Source organism: Mustela lutreola, chromosome 3, assembly GCF_030435805.1.
Source record: "Mustela lutreola isolate mMusLut2 chromosome 3, mMusLut2.pri, whole genome shotgun sequence".
Classification (NCBI taxonomy): Eukaryota; Metazoa; Chordata; class Mammalia; order Carnivora; family Mustelidae; genus Mustela; species Mustela lutreola.
The window spans coordinates 197185814-197206576 of NC_081292.1; the positions used below are offsets into that span (position 1 = coordinate 197185814).

General features: G+C 35.9%; 1 protein-coding gene and 1 non-coding gene across 3 annotated transcripts in view; one reads left to right on the top strand and one right to left on the bottom strand.

The window, feature by feature from the left end:
* The window catches only part of BMPR2 (bone morphogenetic protein receptor type 2), a 208936-nt gene that overhangs the window by 85422 nt on the left and 102751 nt on the right, over window positions 1–20763 (bottom strand). For both annotated transcript variants that reach the window (XM_059168380.1, XM_059168381.1), the window contains exons 2-3: window positions 13040–13210; window positions 11175–11345 (exon numbers count right to left, since the gene is read on the bottom strand). In XM_059168380.1, coding sequence (XP_059024363.1) covers window positions 11175–11345; window positions 13040–13210 — 342 coding nt within the window. The remainder of the gene's footprint in view (window positions 1–11174; window positions 11346–13039; window positions 13211–20763) is intronic.
* LOC131828454 (U6atac minor spliceosomal RNA) lies at window positions 4642–4763 on the top strand. Its single transcript, XR_009352460.1, has one exon. It is a non-coding gene; the product is annotated as a U6atac minor spliceosomal RNA (small nuclear RNA).

Here is a 20763-nt window from a genome sequence, read left to right on the forward strand (position 1 = left end):
CTTAACAGCGCAGCATAAATTAGAATGTGATTTCTTTCTTTTTTTAAGAATATGATTTCTTAAACTTAGCTTTATTCAATCTTTCTCAACAATATGATCCAACAATCAACTTAATGAGTGATGTAAATTAAAGAAAATAGAAGCACTTTACATTTTTATACTGATTTTTACCCAAGAACTTCCAACACCAAATACAATGACTTAGGTCTATTTAATTTTTTAGAAAATGACAAATTTTTGTCTGCCTTTCTACTGTCTTAATTACTTTGTTTACTTTATTGTTAGGAAGGTTAATTATACTAATTCTAGAAATCTTAACAAGAAACTGTTTAAAGTAAACCTTGCACTTTGGGGAGGGTATATGCTATGGTGAGTGCTGTGGAGTGTGTAAACTTGACAATTCACAGACCTGTACCCCTGGGGCTAATAATACATTATATGTAAATAAAAAATAAAAATAAATAAATAAAAATGAGATATGACTTTTATAGAATAAAACGTATAGATCTGAAAAAATAAATAAATAAACCTTGCAATAATTATACATTTCTTTCAAACTGGGAATATATAAACAAATAAGCATGATTTAAGGGTATAAGAAAGTAAAATATTACAAATATAAATTGATTTACTTAAAGACTGATTTACTTTTTAAACAGAATGGGTACTGCAAAGTCTCTTATGGTTTGAAGAGACTCACTTTCCTAAAGTGTTAGACTTCTGGTTTTAGGTGGTAGATAGACCTATGTTAGTGTGTTAGTTTTCTATCTTTTGTCTAGCTACAAAAGAAGAAAACCTCAGCTTGGTGACAATGAATCTCTATTATCTCTATTTGCTATTCTCTTTTAACACAGAGAAAGTAAGCTTTAAATTTCAGACAGTTTAGCAGGCAACGATATCTAGTTAGCTAATATATATATGGTTTATTTTCATTTTATTTATTTTTAAATAAATAATTTTTAATGTTAGCTCTACTTACGACATTGGCTTTCCATTTACAGTAGTGATAGAAAGTTTCCCTTTAAAGAACATATAATTTTAATGAGATAATTTGAAGAAAAATATTAAGTAATAAAGCAATATGTCATGTGAATATAGAAAACATTTTATGATACTCAGTGGTACACAGATATGCTTAAAGAATTATGAGGATTTCTTAAATTTTAGGAAATGTGATCAAGTATTTTCAAAATAATCTTTTCTCTCCTTCCAAATGAATAAATTAACATATATAAACTGGCCCCCTGTTGGGGTATAAGAGTAATGATTAATAACAACTGATTATAGAGAGTAATGATTAAAACCAATAAAAAGCAATAATTAATAACATACTCTGGAGCCAAAAACCTAAGTTTCAATCTTGGCTCTACCACTTATTAACTATGAGACTTGCTAAATTATGTATCTGTGCCTCAGTGTTCTCAATGTAAAATAAGAATGATTTTTGTTTCTGTAAGGATTTCATATGTTTCTGTAAGGATTAACTGTAAAAGCTGAATACATAACATAGACAGCATTTAGAACAATGTCCGACACATAGTGAATTTGAAAAATATTATTTAGCTAGTTTTGATTTCACTATACGTTAAATGCCCAAATTCCCTTTATATTTTTATTGTAAAAAGACTGCTCAGTCTAGTAAGGCTATAATCCAGATAAAGTGAATTAAAATTTCATTACTACATTTACCCCACCCAGAATAACATTCTCTAAGGATCTTATATTTACTGTAAGTATTTTATTTATTTATTTATTTTACTGTAAGTATTTTATGAGGCAAAACTCATTAAATATCTAATGGGTGCCTGAGTGGCTCAGTGAGTTAAAGCCTCTACCTTCGGCTCAGGTCATGATCCTAGGATCCTGGGATAGAGCCCCACATCGGGCTCTCTGGCTCAGCAGGGAGCCTGTCTCTCCCTCTCTCTCTCTGCCTGCCTCTCTGCCTACATGTGATCTCTGTCAAATAGATAAATAAATAAATAAATATTTTTTAAAAAAGAAAAAACCACTAGTATGTGAAGAGAAACAGAAGTAAGAACACCATATGTTGATGGGGAAAGAAAGGACAGTGCTTATAAAAGTTAACTTATCATACTAGGTTCAACAGAGGAAGGGTTTCCTAAGAAAAAAATATAGGGACTCAGAAAATAAGATATCAAGGGAAGAAAAGAAGTAAAAATTCCTAAATGTGTCTAGAGCCAGTTCTGCCTATAATTAAGTACTGAACAGGTACATTATCATTGGCTTATTTTTTTTTTAGAAGTTCAAAGATTTATTTGTTCCATTTATTGAAAATATTTATGGACCACCTGCTTCCCATCAGACACTCAGTGGCTTATATTTTTTAAGGTTCCCATATAATAAAGTAGTCAAATATGGAACCTACTCCCTGAAAAAAGAAAAAAAAAAAAAAAAAAAAAAACCCTGAAACATAAACTCACAACTAGAGGAAAAATTCTTTGGAAAAAATCAGGCACAAAGATCTAGAATATGAGTTATGAACCACATACCCTATAATCTCATCTGTAGCCAATTTTTTTTCTTGGGGAATTATTTCATAATGAGTTTCTGGCTGAACACATGCTCCAGGTCTCTGACGGCAACCTCAGACCTGAACCTCAGATTACGGGTTACAGCAAAATAATTGACAAGGATTTTCTAAATATCAGAAGTTCTTTTTTCTTTCCCTTTTTTAAAAAAAATGGTAATAATCCTTCCTAATGGAGGAGCACAGCATTTAAACTTTACCTCCAATGCTGGAATTGGAGGAAAGGTTTTCTGTTTTTGTTTTTCTGAAAACAAACACCTGGGGCCTCACTGACTAGAAACATTGGTCATCTACAGTCCAAACAGAACTTTAATTTTTAGGGTTTAATAATGCTCACATACTTTTTTCTAAATTAATATGAAACTGCTGATATATATTTTAAAACAGACATTTCATTTATGTTTCAACAAAAGCATCAGTGGACTTCTCATTCTGAATTTTTTTAGTTAAACAGCCAGAAGTCTGCACAGATTTCATTAATTTGTACAATATCTCATTGCCTCCAAAACACTATGTAAGGCAATTTTATAAGACTAAGCAAAATCTGTAATTTGCCAAAAAAAAAAAAAAAAAGAAAGAAAAAATTAAGAACTAAAGGTAAGTGGAATAACCTTTCTTCACTCCCCTAACTCCACATCAAGGTAATTTTTAAATGATTATAATATAAGACTCTGTGGATCAAAAAAATTACAGATACACACTTACGGTCATGGATTGGTTATATTTTCCCTGGCAACTCCTTTCACTTTATTCTTAAAGATCCACTGCTATCATATGCTTTAACTTCTATCACTACCTACCTCATGGTCTTCAGCTTCAACTGAGGTTGATTAAAAAAAACAAGCTTTTTCTGAGGAAAGAGACCTATTTTTGCTATTCTAAGTTCTCCATATATTTCTTCATTGCCACTGGTCTAACTCTACTCAATGTATGAGGTATAGCAGTAGGAAGGCAGGTGAAAGGGTTCTGGATATTGTGTAACTGTACAATTCATGAGAAAGATAGAATTCCAGTAACAGCAATGAATAGTTTGAGGTCAGGAAGTAAACTGTTCAGCTGAAAACAAGAGAGAAATGAATAGGCTAAAGAGAACATTAAGTACCTTCTGCTGTTTCCCTAGAACATAACCTTTAAAAAAGCCATAATCTACTTGTGCATCATTTTCTTTACCAGTATTAAAATATGCCATAATTGTACTTTTTGAGTAAGGGTCTCTGAAAATGAGATCACGTAACAGTATCTACCTAGGGAAAATTTTCTAAATTCCTGCATTATTTTAAAAATTAAGATTTGCAAGGCATCTACATGGCTCAGGTCATGATCCCAGAGTCCTGGGATGGAGCCCCACATCAGGTTCCCTGCTCAGTGGGAAACCTACTTCTCCCTCTCCCACTCCCCTTATATTCCCTCTCTCGCTGTGTCTCTCTGTCAAATAAATAAAACCTTTAAAAAAAATTAAAATTAGGGGTGCCTGGGGGGCTCAGTGGGTTAAGCCTCTGCCTTCGGCTCAGGTCATGGTCTCAGGGTCCTGGGATCGAGCCCCACATCGGGCTCTCTGCTCAGCAGGGAACCTGCTTCCCCCTCTCTGTCTGCCTGCCTCTCTGCCTACTTGTGATCTCTCTCTGTCAGATAAATAAATAAAATCTTTAAAAAATTATAATTAAAATTTGATGCTTCCTTCTTAGGAATGAAAAGGAGAATGGGAACAATTGTACTTTTTTACTTTACCATAATGAATTTAAAATAAGGGAGTTAATAATTGTTCTACTTTTGTCTGTACTTATTATCCCATAAACAATTTGTCCTTTTAAATTGAATGTAGCAACCAGCTTTCAATAAATACCTGTCCATTAGTGAGTAAATCCAATGATTTCAACTTTTGCCAGATTATAAAGGACAACAAATCTACTCCCTTTAAGCATCTGAAAATATGTCAGTTTATACATTAGCATATGTCCTTTTATTAAATTATTCATTCAACAAACATTTATTGCACTCCCACCATTATATACCTGACACTGTGCTAGTCACTGCAGAGACAAAGGAGCATTAAGAAGTTCCTATCTCCAAAGACTTTAGAATCTTGTAGAAGAGTGTTGTATGAAAGGAGAGGTTAGCACTACCCTTGACAAGGATGTAAAAGGCCCTTAGGCTTGACAATACACATATGGTTAAGGCAATGCCACCTACTTCAGGTATCTAACTATCATATTTATGATTTCACTCTTATGTGGAAAATAAAAAACAAAACAACTGAATAAACAAAAGAATCAGACCTGTAAATACAGAGAACGAACTGATGGTTGCCAGAGGAAAGGGAGTAAGGAGATGGGCCAAAATGAGTTAAGGAGAATGATAGATACAGCTTTTCAGTTATGTAATGGTTAAGTCATGGGAATAAAAGGTACAGCATAGGGAATATAGTCAATGATATTGTTGTATGGTGACAGATGGTAGCTGTACTTGTGAACACAGCATATTTTTTTTTTTTAAACATCACAGGATTTTTTTTTTTTAAGATTTTATTTATTTATATGACAGAGAGAAATCACAAGCAGGCAGAGAGGCAGGCAGAGAGAGAGAGAGGAGGAAGCAGGCTCCCCACTGAGCAGAGAGCCCGATGCGGGACTCGATCCCAGGACCCTGAGATCATGACCTGAGCCGAAGGCAGCGGCTTAATCCACTGAGCCACCCAGGCGCCCCGTGAACACAGCATATTATAAAGAGATAACTGAATCACTGTATTGTGCACCTAAAACATAACACTGTGTGTCAACTATACTTTAATAAAAATTTTTTTGGAGTGGAGTCTTTTGGGTTTTCCACATATAGTATCATATCATCTGCAAAGAGTGATAGTTTGACTTCTTCTTTGCTGATTTGGATGCCTTTAATTTCCTTTTGTTGTCTGATTGCTGAGGCTAGGACCTCTAGTACTATGTTGAATAGCAGTGGTGATAATGGACATCCCTGCCGTGTTCCTGACCTTAGCGGAAAAGCTTTCAGTTTTTCTCCATTGAGAATGATATTTGCGGTGGGTTTTTCATAGATCGCTTTGATGATATTGAGGTATGTGCCCTCTATCCCTACACTTTGAAGAGTTTTGATCGGGAAGGGATGCTGTACTTTGTCAAATGCTTTTTCAGCACCTATTGAGAGTATCATATGGTTCTTGTTCTTTCTTTTATTGATGTGTTGTATCACATTGACTGATTTGCGGATGTTGAACCAACCTTGCAGCCCTGGAGTAAATCCCACTTGGTCGTGGTGAATAATCCTTTTAATGTACTGTTGAATCCTATTGGCTAGTATTTTGGTGAGAATTTTCGCATCTGTGTTCATCAAGGATATTGGTCTATAGCTCTCTTTTTTGATGGGATCCTTGTCTGGTTTTGGGATCAAGGTGATGCTGGCCTCATAAAGTGAGTTTGGAAGTTTTCCTTCCATTTCTATTTTTTGGAACAGTTTCAGGAGAATAGGAATTAGTTCTTCTTTAAATGTTTGGTAGAATTCCATATCACTCGGCATCAGGGAAATACAAATCAAAACCACAATGAGATATCACCTCACACCAGTCAGAATGGCTAAAATAAACAAGTCAGAAAATGACAGATGCTGGCGAGGATGCAGAGAAAGGGGAACCCTCCTACACTGTTGGTGGGAATGCAAGCTGGTGCAGATACTCTGGAAAACAGCACGGAGGTTCCTCAAAATGTTGAAAATAGAACTGCCCTATGACCCAGCAATTGCACTATTGGGTATTTACCCTAAAGATACAAACGTAGTGATCCAAAGGGGCACGTGCACCCGAATGTCTATAGCAGCAATGTCCACAATAGCCAAACTATGGAAAGAACCTAGATGTCTATCAACAGATGAACGGATCAAGAAGATGTGGTATATATACACAATGGAATACTATGCAGCCATCAAAAGAAATGAAATCTTGCCATTTGCGACAACATGGATGGAACTAGAGCGTATCATGCTTAGTGAAATAAGTCAAGCAGAGAAAGACAACTATCATATGATCTCCCTGATATGAGGAAGTGGTGATGCAACATGGGGGCTTAAGTGGGTAGGAGAAGAATAAATGAAGCAAGATGAGATTGGGAGGGAGACAAACCATAAGTGACTCTTAATCTCACAAAACAAACTGAGGGTTGCTGGGGGGAGGGGGTTTGGGAGAAGGGGGTGGGATTATGGACATTGGGGAGGGTATGTGCTTTGATGAGTGCTGTGAAGTGTGTAAACCTGGTGATTCACAGACCTGTACCCCTGGGGATAAAAATATATGTTTATAAAAAATAAAAAATTAAATAAAAAAAATACTTTCATTTAAAAAAAAAAAAATTTTTTTTTTGAAGAATCTAGTTGGGGCACCTGGGTGGTTAACTGCCTGTCTTTAGCTCAGGTGATGATCCCAGGGTCCTGAGATAGAGCCTCATATCAGGCTCCCCATCTAACAATTAACAAGTCAGGAAATGACAGAAGCTGGCGAGGATGCGGAGAAAGGAGAATTCTCCTACACTGTTGGTGGGAACGCAAGCTGGTGCAACCACTCTGGAAAACAGCATGGTGGTTCCTCAAAATGTTGAAAATAGAACTACCCTATGATCCAGCAATTGCACTACTGGATATTTACCCTAAAGATACAAATGTAGTGATCTGAAGGGGCACGTGCACTCGAATGTTTATAGCAGCAATGTCTACAATAGCCAAACTATGGAAAGAAAAGAAGATGTGATATATATATACAATGGAATACTATGCAGCCATCAAAAGAAATGAAATCTTGCCATTTGTGACGATGTGGATGGAACTAGAGGGTATCATGCTTAGTGAAATAAGTCAATCAGAGAAAGACAGCTATCATATGATCTCCCTGATATGAGGAAGTAGAGATACAACATGAGAGGTTGCGGGGAGTAGGAGAAGTATAAATGAAACAAGATGGGATTGGCAGGGAGACAAACCATAAGTGACTCTTAATCTCACAAAACAAACAGGGTTAATGGGGGGAGGGGGTTCCAGAGAGGGGGGTGGGGTTATGGATATTGGGGAGGGTATGTGCTACAGTGAGTGCTGTGAAGTGTGTAAACCTGGTGATTCACAGACCTGTACCACCCCTGGGGATAAAAATACATTATATGTTTATAAAAAAATAAAAAATTAAAAAATAAAGATTAAAAAAAAAGATTATAGTAGACCAAAGTAGCTATAAAAATATTGAGGAGAACTTATGCACAAATTCACTTCTCTTTCATCTAGCTAGAGGTACAAGTGGAAATTAGAAATCTTATTTTGTTTGTTTGCTTCTTTGTAGAAAATAAGTGTAGCCAATTCAGGATAAAAGCTAATGGCCTTGAGTAGATATGAAAAAACATCCTACTACTTTCAGTTCAGTGTTTCAACAAATCAAAGGAAATCATCCCAAACCGAAGATCTCAGAGTATGGACTAATAAAAGCTCCTGACAGAGAATTCTTGAAATGTGCTATATTCCAAAAAGATAAATTTTTAAATTTTTATTTGGAAACAATATAAAACTTTCAGAATAGTTCTAAGAATGAGAAGAGTACAAAGAATAACCATACATCTTTACCCAATTTCACTTATTGTTACCATTTTACGCCCATTTGCTTGCTTTATCTTTTTTTTTTTTTTTTTTAAATTTTGTTTGAGGGAGTGAGAGATCACAAGCAGGGGAAGGGAGAAGGAGAAGCAGACTCCCCCAACTGATCAGGGAGCCTGACATGGGGCTCAGCCTCAGTACCCTGAGATCATGACCCAAGCTAAAGGCAGACTCTTAACCAACTGAGTTACCCTGGCGCCCCCCATTCTTTTCTCTTTCTGTGCGCACCACACACGCAAATACTTTTTTTGAACCATCTCAGGGAAATTAATACACACACACATTATTGTCCCTTATTTCTAAACATTTCTTGGGATATTTCCTAGGAATATGGATATTCTCTTATATAACCGTCGTACTGTTACCAGCTTCAGTATATTTAAAATTGAAATAATTCCTTATTCATCTCTTTTGCCAATTGGTCTAACAATGTCCTTTATCATATTTTTCACAACCAGCATAGGAGAATTAGGCATGGCTTAGTTGTAAAGTTTCTTTAGCCTCCTTTTTATCTAGATCTTTCCCACAGTCTCTTTGCTTTATAGGACATTGGCATTTTTGACAAATCTCCTTCTTATTACAGAGCACTCCTAGTTCATGGTTTGTGTGATGTTCCCTCATGATTAGATTCTGGTTATGCATTCTTGGATGAAATACAGTACTCCATTAGTGATACTGTGTCCTTCTCAGGGTATCATGGATGTCCATCTTGCCCTTCATTAATGATGATGATTTTAATTACCTGATCAAGGTGTTATCCAATATCCTCAACTTATAATTACTAATATTTCCCTTACAATATGTGGGAGACACTTTAAAATAATGCAAATATCCTAGGGCGCCTGAGTGGCTCAGTCATTAAGCATCTGCCTTCAGCTCAGGGCACGATCCCAGGGTCCCAGGATCTAGCCCCGCATCCAGCTCCCTGCAGGAGAAGCCTGCTTCTCCCTCTCTCACTCCCCCTGCTTGTGTTCCCTTTCTCTTGCTGCATCTCTGTCAAATAAATAAATAAAATCTTTAAAAAAAATAATAATGCAAATAAACTAGCTCCATATTCAAAATGCCCTTAGATTTAGGATGTTTTGGTTATTCCTGCCTGATCCAATCCTTACCATAATGGCTACAGAAAGATAATTTTCCAACTCCACTCCCCTAAACCTACCAGCTGGCACCTGGCATTCTACTATAAGCAAGTACTCTCTCTTCTTCCTTCTCTGCTATCAGCATTGACTCGTGAATTCATTTTCCCTCCAATGGTTTACAATTTGTTACTGTACTTCTTTAGCACTCAAATTGTCCCAAATTTAGACAGTAGGAATTTCTTCAAGCTGGATCCTATTTCCTGTGACCAGTCTCCCCCGGCATTTGGGGGCACTTCTTTTCCTTACTTTCTAGTGTTATAGGATACTTCTGGCTTATCTTGCACCTATTCTGCTCTAGTCTTAGAGTAAGTCATTTTTCCAAGGAGCCTAACTTCTTTTCGCAGGGGAGTGGTATTAGAATCTAAATCTGAGTATTACATTTGTTTACTGCTACTGGGGTGTTATTTATGGCTTCTTATCCTTTTCAACAAATAGAGCTAAGAAATATTTATATATAGGGATGTGTGTATACACTACACACATAAATACAAATATATACACATGCATACACATATAGACACGGCCACATATCGATGCATGTAACACATACATATGTATATTTTAAAATCATAAATCCTTTCTCATACCTTGAATTATAATCTATCCATACAGTATTCTATTGTATTCCTCCATCTATAGTTGTATGTGCCTATTTCCTCAGTAAGAGCACTGGCTCCCAAAAGCATCAACACCATATACTTATTTCTTAATCTTATTATACATCTACAATTGTTTCACAATTGCTTAGTCCAGGCTCCTAGAAAACAAAACTTGAAAGAGTTCAGTATTTGTCTGCAATTGTCCTCCCATCTCTTACATCCCATATTGCCCGAAGTAGTATAAAGAGTAAAACACTGTGTTTGTAAAATCCTTACATTAGTTCTTTCATTCCACTCCTTTCTCTCCATCCCATTAAGTAACCAGCTTAGTTATCTTTCAGTTTATCCTGTTTCTTTTTGTAAAGATAAGTTTTCTGTCTTACACAAGAGACAACACAGTATTTATATGCTTTTTATTCTCCTAACATTATCTCCAGAAATCACTCCATATAAATTCATAGAGATCTTACTCACTTTTGGTTATAGATGTACAGTTAGTACTCCATTTTATGTATATATCATAGTATATTTTAACTAATCTATTCCTGAACATTTAAGAGTTCCCAGTGTTTTACAGTTATAAATAATACTGCAATGAATAACTCTATGTCTGAGGGTTATTTTTTAATATGTGAGGTTTTTGTTTTTTTTAATATGTGAGGGTTTTGTTTTTTTTTTTTAGAGTTTCTTTATTTATTTAAGAGAGAGTGAGTGGGTGAAGGGGCAATGAGGAGGGGGAAAGAGAGAATCTCAAGCAGACTCCACACTGAGTGTGGACCCTGATGCAGGACTTGATCTCATGACCAGAGACAAAATCAAGTTGACGGTTTAATCAACTGAGCCACCCAGGCGCCTCCATAAGTTTTGTTTTTTTTTTTTTTTTAAAGTAAGCTCTATGTCCAATATGTGGTTTGAACTCATGACCCTGTGATCAAGAGTTGCATGCTCTATCAACTATGAACTAGCCAGGCACCCACACATGTATGTATATTTGTACTGTTGGAAGAATAGCTTCACAGAGGCTGGAAAGTACCATATTTCGATTCAAACTTATTTGGTACTCTTGTGATACCCTGGAAATCCTGGTGCACCTCTTTTGGATTTCAGGTGTTAACTAGATGTGGTCTCATAATGTTTGAACTCTCTCTTTCCCTCTGCCAAACCGAATGTTTTTATTTATTTTTTTAAATTTTGCGGATCTTTGGAGAAAAGAATTAACAACAAGGAAAGTAAATTACTTAAACTACTTACTGAGTGGTGTTGTGTCTGGAGGTGGAAAATTCTCAGTGAAGTTGACATTACACAAATCTGTGCTACAGCAGCAGAAACGGTATGTACCATTTTGAATTGAGGGAGGGGTAGTAGTTACTACGCATTCTTCATAGTGACACTCCTGGGGATCTCCAATGTGAGACCAACAGCCTACAAATTGATATTAATGCAAACAAGTTAGGGTTAATACAATAAATAAAGTTAAAAGGAAAACAACAAAGAAATAATTGCAATCAATGTGACACAGTAAAGTACATAATACATATGAGTTATAAACCACTCCTACAAATGAACGGGAAATACACATTTAAAAAACATTTTTAAAAGATTTTATTTATTTATTTGACACAGAGAGAGAGAGAGATCACAAGTAGGCAGAGAGGCAGGCAGAGAGAGGGGGAAGCAGGCTCCCTTCCGAGCAGAGAGCCCAACGTGGGGCTCGCTCCCATGCATGATCCCTGAGATCCTGATCTGAGCTGAACGCAGAGACTTAACCCACTGAGCCACACAGGGCACCCCTACATTTTTAAAATAACAACAACAATAACTAAAATGGTAGAGTTTTAACAAGCACTTCATGGGGAGAAAAGCCACTAATAAATGTTTAACCTCATCATTAATCTAAGAATTATTAATAAAGCAACAGTAAGATTTCTTTTTTGTTTATATCTATTAAACTGTTCTAAGTTTAAAAAAATAATATATTATCATAACAAGATTTCAGTAATATTCCCATATACTGTTTGGAAGAATGTAAATGTATATAGCATTTATAGAAAGCCACATGGCAATTTTCATAAAGAGCCTTTAAAATATTCATGCTTTATTATCTAATAACACTACCTTCTGCAATCTATTCCAGGGAAATAATCAGATACAATGAAAGATTTACATTCAAAGATGTCCACTGAAGCATTATGTATCACAGTAGAACACAATACACTGTCCAACAACAGAGTAATCTGTAAGTAAACTGCATATAAACAATACGTGCATACAACGGAATATTGTACAGAGCTGAAAAATGTTTTCAAAGTATATTTAAAGACATAGGAAAATGTTCATAATATAATTTAAGATAAGAAATATTATGTATGGGGGTGCCTGGGTGGCTCAGCGGGTTAAGCCACTGCCTTCGGCTCGGGTCATGATCTCAGGGTCCTGGGATCGAGTCCCACATTGGGCTCTCTGCTCAGCGGGGAGCCTGCTTCCCTCTCTCTCTCTCTCTCTGCCAGCCTCTCTACCTACCTGTGATCTCTCTCTGTCAAATAGATAAATACAATCTTAAAAAAAAAAAAAAAGAAAAGAAAAGAAATATTGGGTATGAAATTGTTTATACATAGAGTATCATCCTAATTTTGAAAAAAAGGCCACATAAACATAGAGATCCATAAAAAATATACTTGCAGGGAATAAACTAATATGTAAAATAATTTGTAAGAGTATGGAATTGTAGCAGGAAGCCTGCTTCTCCCTCTCCCATCCCCCCTCCTTGTGTTCCCTCTCTTGCTGTCTCTCTGTGTCAAATAAATAAGTAAAATCTTAAAAAAAAAATGTATGGAACTGTAGACATTTGTTTTTCTCGTAGTTTTCTATATTTTCTAAACTTTGTAGAATGAAGATATATTAACACTGTAATAAGAAAAATGTTATTAAAATAAGCTAAAAACCTATTACCCTCTACAAATTTGGGGCTAATGGGTGAATATATACATGGATATGTATTTTGAAACTTACTGTTTTCCTGGGAAAGGTTTAATCTACCTCTGGGTCCTTTTTAGATAAAAGATACCTTCAATTTTATGAAACACAAAGTTATTTCAGGTAAGAAAAGTGTTACTTGCCTTGTTTTACGAGATTTATGTCCCCTTTTGATTTCTCCCAAAGGCCATAGCAAGTGCTACCTTTTGAGCATAATATTGTTCCATTTTCATGAGAGATTCGACTCTCGCCTATCCCAAGGTCTTGTTGATATGGATCTTTAAATGCACATAGACGTTCTTGGTTCTGAGAAGCTAAAATAAATAAAAGAATGACAAATTTAATTTCATGAAAACCCTGGCAACACATTATTATACAAAATCTTAGTCTTTTTGAAAGGGACTATAAATTTCCCTACTAAGTCCTTAACAAGACCTAAATACATTTGTAATTTATATTTATTCAATAATTCCTTTCTGTTCATTAATTTGTCACCTCCAAATAAGAGGCTTGAAAACTGGGGCACCTGGGTGGCTCAGTGGGTTAAGCCTCTGCCTTCAGCTCAGGTCATGGTCTCAGGGTCCTAAGATGGAGCCCCGCCTTGGGCTCTCTTCTCAGCAGGGAGCCTGCTTTCCTTCCTCTCTCTCTCTGCCTGCCTCTCTGCCTACTTGTGATCTCTGTCTGTCAAATAAATAAAATCTTTAAAAAAAAAAAAAAGATGCTTGAAAACTGATTTCCCAAAAGCAATCCTTTCTTACACAAATTATTCTCACTACTCTCCCATTAAATAATTTAGGTATATGAATAAAGAACCATCATTTTCAATGTCCATGCTTTAAATTATCAAAACTTCAAAACAAATTAACAAACCTAGAGGGTTGAATAATTTTGGGAAATTCTGCAGTATTCACTTTTACAATACTTTACAGTCAGAAAGCTAAACATACATCATTGGGTATGGTAAACTACGGATGAGGAGAATCACTACCAGTTGGTACATAATTTCTTTTTGGGCAGATGGAAATATTCTAAAATTAGACTGTGGTAATGGCAGCACACCTCTGTAAATTTATTTTTTAAAAAAATCAGTCACCTAAAATGAGTGAATTTCATGGTATATAAAATATACCTTAGTAAATTTGTTTTTAAAACTAAGAATATTCATTGGCAAAAAAAAAAAAATGACTTTGTTATTAAAAATATCAATATAAAAGCCAGAAACAGAAATGCTCAGTCACACGTTATGCTGAAGGGACAACACAGTGTACTTTCAATTCTAGTTAATCTTTTTCTATACACATAATCTGATTTAGCTAATTTCAATAGAATATTTGCCACATAATTTATAAGCTAACAAATATTTACTAACATTGCTGAGAAAAACAAAGAAGTAAAAGGTTATCAAAAACTACAACTGATCCTTATTTGGTTTCAAGTTGACTTTCCTAAGGTTTGACTAACCAGAATAACAGTCTAATACATATACATATATATATATATATATATATATATATATATATGGCCTCTTGGGCTTTTGATTTATTTATTAATTTTGGGTTTATATCCTATCTAGTATGGCTTAATTCACTAACACCTTAGCACTGGAGATGACCTACGAAAATAATGTTTCTGAATCTATAGAACTAAGGACCAAACTCTGGGGAAGAAATGAAAAAGCCAAGAACTATATACCTAAGTCCATTTAGACACAATGACCTGCCATATTTATTACAAGAGGAAGCACCTTCAAAGTATTGGCCTAGGCAAATAGGGTATTCATAATTACATAATGTAGAGTTCTACCCTTCAAGCATCTTATATCGTCCATTTGGAGAAAGACAATAATTACTGAATTCAGTACTCAAAGAGAGTAATTACTAAAATATAAATGTAACTTGATTTCCACATTTAAAACCATTTCAGGAAGTCTTGTATAAGATACTACCAATAACAACTAAATAGCCAAAAAAAATATACTATAGCCTATTTATAAAAACTAATTCTAGGACATCGGCCTAATTTTGATTCAACTATATTTCTGCAACATGTAGCCACATATTAAAATTCATTTAATGATAAATTTAATTATATTTACTAGATTATTTTACACATTTAATACCAGTATTTCCTCAGATTATCCTAATTTGCAAACTTTACCAAGTGATTATAAAGATTAAAATCAAATATATTTCTACATACAAAGCAGACACAACACAAAGATTCATACTTAAGTGATTCAAACTACAAACAAAAACTCTGTAATAGAGATATAAAAAAGCATATCTATAAGGCATAATTTCTTTTTCCTGTCCCATCCTATTTTCTTAAATTTTTTATTATTTTTTTAGTCATCTCTACATCCAGCATGGGGCTCAAACTCACAAACCCAAGATCAAAAGTCACATGTTCTTCCGACTGAGTCAGCCAGGCATCCCAACCTTTTTTTGACTCGGGTTAAGTGCTCCTTAGCTTCAATACCACATATTAAAGTTACACAATCCACTCAATTTCCATTTTTGTCTTGATTGTTAGAAAGGTCAGAATTTATGAACTCAATAACTCCAGTTTTCCATAACCAAGATATCCTATTTTCCCCCTCCTCACCTATTATCTATTTTTACTAGAATTTTGTGTTAAATATTGAGTTAATGAATACAGATTTAACTGTACCTGGAAGTAAAGAAGTCATAAATAAAACTGCCTTATTTACTTTAAATATAAAAAGAAAAGGTATGCTTCTGTGAAGAAAAAGATGTTAGAACAAAATTTTTTGCTCTTCTTAGATATCCTTTGTAATTGAAAAGTAGCTAACGGCCTGAACATGTGTAAATTTTTTAGTGCCATTATTTTTTTTTTAGATTTTATTTATTTATTTGACAGACAGAGATCACAATTAGGTAGAGAGGGAGGAAGGGAAGCAGGCTCTCTGAGAGCCTGATATGGGGCTCGATCCCAGGACCCTGGGATCATGACCTGAGCCAAAGGCAGAGGCTTTAACCCACTGAGCCACCCGGGTGCCCCTTTTAGTGCCATTATTAAATAATTTGATGACTGAAACCTAAAGTTCTCCTTATAGAAAAAGACAAAAAACAAACAAATCCAACCTTCCCTAGGTATCCCTCTTCATACCCCACACCTACTAAGCTGAAATGAATGTCACAACAATAAAGGTACAAATTAGAGGGAAATGAATCATATCTTTAATACCCCTGAGTTTTTACTAAATAATTTTTTCTTAAAATAACATAAGTCTGGGGTGCCTGGGTTGCTCAGTGGGTTGAGCCTCCACCTTTGGCTCAGGTCACGATCTCAGGGTCCTGGGACTGAGCACCGCATTGGGCTCTCTGCTCAGCGGGGAGTCTGCCTCCCCCACCCCCTCTCTGCCTGCCTCTCTGCCTACCTGTGATCTCTGTCTTTCAAATAAATAAATAAAATCTTTTTAAAAAAATAACATCAGCCTACTTTTCAGGAATTATTTCGTGACAGTGGCATTAGTATAGACCAATTATATTTGCTATTTTAACAGTAACTCTTTCAAATTATGATTCAGGAAATTTTTATGCAATATAAAGGTATACTAGCAAGAATTATAACTAAACAGCCCTTTGTCAAAAAAACAAAGAAAAGTTTTACAAAACAGTATTTGCAGCTTTTAAAATGCTATTTGTTGAAACTGAGGGTTGTTGGAGGGATGGGTAACTGTGATTGACACGAAGGAGGACACATGATATAATGAGCACTGGGTATTATATAAAACTGATGAATCACTGAGCTCTACCTCTGAAACTAATAATACATTATATGTTCATTAATTGAATTTAAATAAAATAAAAAGTATATATAAATAAATATCTTTTTTAAAATGCTATTTATTGGGGCACCTGGGTGGCTCAGTCAGGTGTCTGCCTTCGGCTCAGGTCATGATCTCATTGTCCTGGGATCAAGCCCCATATCAGGCTCCCTGCTCAGCGGGGAGCCTGCTTCTCCCTCTTCAGCTCCCTTGTGCTTATGTTCTCTCTCTCTCTATCTCTCTCTGTCATAAATAAATAAAATCTTTAAAAAAAAAATGCTATTTGTTGAGGGACGCCTGGGTGGCTCAATTGGCTAACCATCTGCCTTCAGCTCAGCTCACGATCCCAGAGACCTGGGATAGAGTCCCTCATAGGGCTTCTTGATCTACAGAGAGCCTGCTTCTCCCTCTGCCTCCTGCTCCCATTGCTTATGCTCTTTCTCTCTCTCTGACAAATAAATAAATAAAATCTTTTTTTTTTTAAATGCTATTTGTTGAGATCAGTACCAGCAGTATCTGTGTATAAAGCTAGGGATTCTTCAAAAATAATGTAGGAAAAATAGGGATGAAGCAAAGATTACGATAAGAAATAGTATAGCTTAGCATTATACTGTCACAGATCATATACACAGACCTGATCATTTACACAGGTATTCTAAATTGGTCAACAGCTAGACAAATTTTGATCAAAGTATAATTATGGTCAATGTCTTTTAAGGGATGCTCTTAACCAGGTACAGCAGTAATTAGACATGGGTCTTTAAAAAAATTGTTCTCCTTGGGGCGCCTGGGTGGCTCAGTTATTAAGCTTCCAACTCCTGATTTGGGCTCAGGTCATGATCTCAGGGTCATGAGATAAAGCTGTGAGAAAGGCTCCTCACTCAACAGAGTCGTCTTCTCTCCCTCTGCCCCACCCTTGCCTCCCCCACCATTCATTCCCTCTCTCTCAAATAAATAAATAAAATATTTTTTTAAATTGTTCTCGTCATTTTAAACAGGTGATATTTGCTTATAATAAGCACTAAAACAATCTAATTTAATATAACCACATGAAACTAGAAATAGTCTCATCCAAACTGCTGACAGAGGTATCATCATAAAAAGAGAGAACTGATTATGCTTAAAATCTGTTAGGTCCCTAATGTTCTAGAATTAAATTCAAACTCTTCAGTTCGTTTGTAGGATCCTCCACAATCAAGAACCAACAAAACATTCGGGTGCATGTGCCCCTTTGGATCACTACAGTTGTATCTTTAGGGTAAATACCCAATAGTGCAATTGCTGGGTCATAGGGCAGTTCTATTTTCAACATTTTGAGGAACCTCCATGCTGTTTTCCAGAGTGGCTGCACCAGCTTGCATTCCCACCAACAGTGTAGGAGGGTTCCCCTTTCTCCGCATCCTCGCCAGCATCTGTCATTTCCTGACTTGTTGATTTTAGCCATTCTGACTGGTGTGAGGTGATATCTCATTGTGGTTTTGATTTGTATTTCCCTGATGCCGAGTGATATGGAGCACTTTTTCATGTGTCTGTTCGCCATCTGGATGTCTTCTTTGCAGAAATGTCTGTTCATGTCCTCTGCCCATTTCTTGATTGGATTATTTGTTCTTTGGGTGTTGAGTTTGCTAAGTTCTTTATAGATTCTGGACACTAGTCCTTTATCTGATATGTCGTTTGCAAATATCTTCTCCCATTCTGTCAGTTGTCTTTTGATTTTGTTAACTGTTTCCTTTGATGTCCACAATAGCCAAACTATGGAAAGAACCTAGATGTCCATCAACAGATGAATGGATCAAGAAGATGTGGTATATATACACAATGGAATACTATGCAGCCATCAAAAGAAATGAAATCTTGCCATTTGCAACAACATGGATGGAACTAGAGCGTATCATGCTTAGCGAAATAAGTCAAGCAGAGAAAGACAACTATCATATAATCTCCCTGATATGAGGAAGTGGTGATGCAACATGGAGGCTTAAGTGGGTAGAAGAAGAATAAATGAAACAAGATGGGATTGGGAGGGAGACAAACCATAAGTGACTCTTAATCTCACAAAACAAACTGAGGGTTGCCGGGGGGAGGGGGTTTGGGAGAAGGGGTTGGGATTATGGACATTGGGGAGGGCATGTGATTTGGTGAGTGCTGTGAAGTGTGTAAACCTGGTGATTCACAGACCTGTACCCCTGGGGATAAAAATATATGTTTATAAAAAAAAAAAAAAAAAAAAAAAAAAAGAACCAACAAAAATGGATGATCATTTCTGTGGGCACGAGGAACTTTTTTTTTTCATGGGCCCCTCTCTCTATAAAAAAAGATTTAAGAGACACCTAGGTGGCTGAGTCCGCCAAACACCTGCCTTCATCTCAGATTATGATCCCAGGGTCCTGGGACTGACCTCCACGTCAGGCTCCCTGCGCAACAGGGAGCATGCTTCTCCCTCTCCTCCCCGCTTGTGATCTCTGTCTCTCTCTCAAATAAATAAAATCTTTAATAATAATATTTAAAATTATGTTTTGTAACTGCATTGGTATAAAGAAAATATATTAAAATTAGACATTAAAACATTTTCTTCAATCTTAAAGTTCATTTTTTCCTTCTGATTTTAAAAGAAATTATCAATGGCCTCCAGAAATACTTTGGGCCCTATGCCCTGCCCTATGCCACCTGTGCCTCATAAGTAAGCAAGCCCTGGGACCCATCCACTTCTTGCCACTGATTGATCCCACTCCTCCATTCTTGGTTCCCACTAACATAGGAAGACCTTTCCTGGCCTTTATACACATGTTCCCAATATCCAGAATGTTACTTTTTCTTGCTCCAAAGCTCTTTACTCTTAATTACTTTAGGGTTATATTTTATCTGTTTACATGTGTATCTCCACACCAAGCTGGAGGTGAACTTCATTTGTTCCTAGAGCAATATTAGGTTTATTTAACTCATTTTGTATGGCACAAATCCCCAACAGTATTAAGGACAGACACTTTTCATATCTACTCAATATCATATTCCCATTCACAGGGTACAAAATCTAGGCAATAATCATCTAGTCTTTCTACCACTTGACAATAAATGAAGCTATAAAAATAGTATGAGTGCAAAAACAATATTACACTAGGGGCGCCTGGGTGGCTCAGTGGGTTAAAGCCTCTGCCTTCGGCTCAGGTCATGATCCCGGGGTCCTGGGATCCAGCCCCGCATCGGGCTCTCTGCTCAGCAGGGAGCCTGCTTCCTCCTCTCTCTCTGCTTGCCTCTCTCCCTACTTGTGATCTCTGTCAAATAAATAAATAAAATTTAAAAAAAAAACAATATTACACTATTTTCTCCCTCATACACATCCAAATTACTGAGAATAAAGTCACCATTTTCTGTTTACATATGCTTCCTGGATCAATATTTTCTAATCCTATGCAGCATTTAATTTCCAGAAACAGATACCGTATGTCTGGAATACTAAGCTCTCTTGAATTTCCCGCTCAATGATACAACACTACCAAGAAAGTAGGGTGTAAAGGTATGGCATAGTTTTATCATGTCTGCATCAGTTAACTATCATTATAGATACAAATCAGCAACATCATTATACTTCTTTATTTTTATAAGGGGAAGAGAGAAAGGAAAAAAACCAACTACTCTGCAAATATTAACTATTTGTCCCTTTACCTTGTTACCAAATACTCCTATATTATTTGAATTTTCATGAAAAATATCCACGTTTTACTTAGACATTTCAAAAACAAGAGTATTTGTAGTTGAATCAAATATTTTTGATTGAAAAATTTTTATTTTTAAATAATTAGAGACTTATAGGTAGTTGGAAAGAAATGCAGAATGAAGTTGAATGCCTCTCTCCTCAGTGCAAACATTCCACACAAACACTACGCAATAACAAAGTCAGGAAATTGACATTAGGACAATTCGTACAGCTTTTTCGGATTTTGCCAGTTTTACATGCAGTACTGGATGCATGCACTGCAAATCTATGCAATTCTGTTAACATTTTATCAAAATCAAAATACTCAGGTTGCCTGGGTGGCTCAAACAGTTAGGCACCTCCCCTTAGCTCAGGCCATGGTC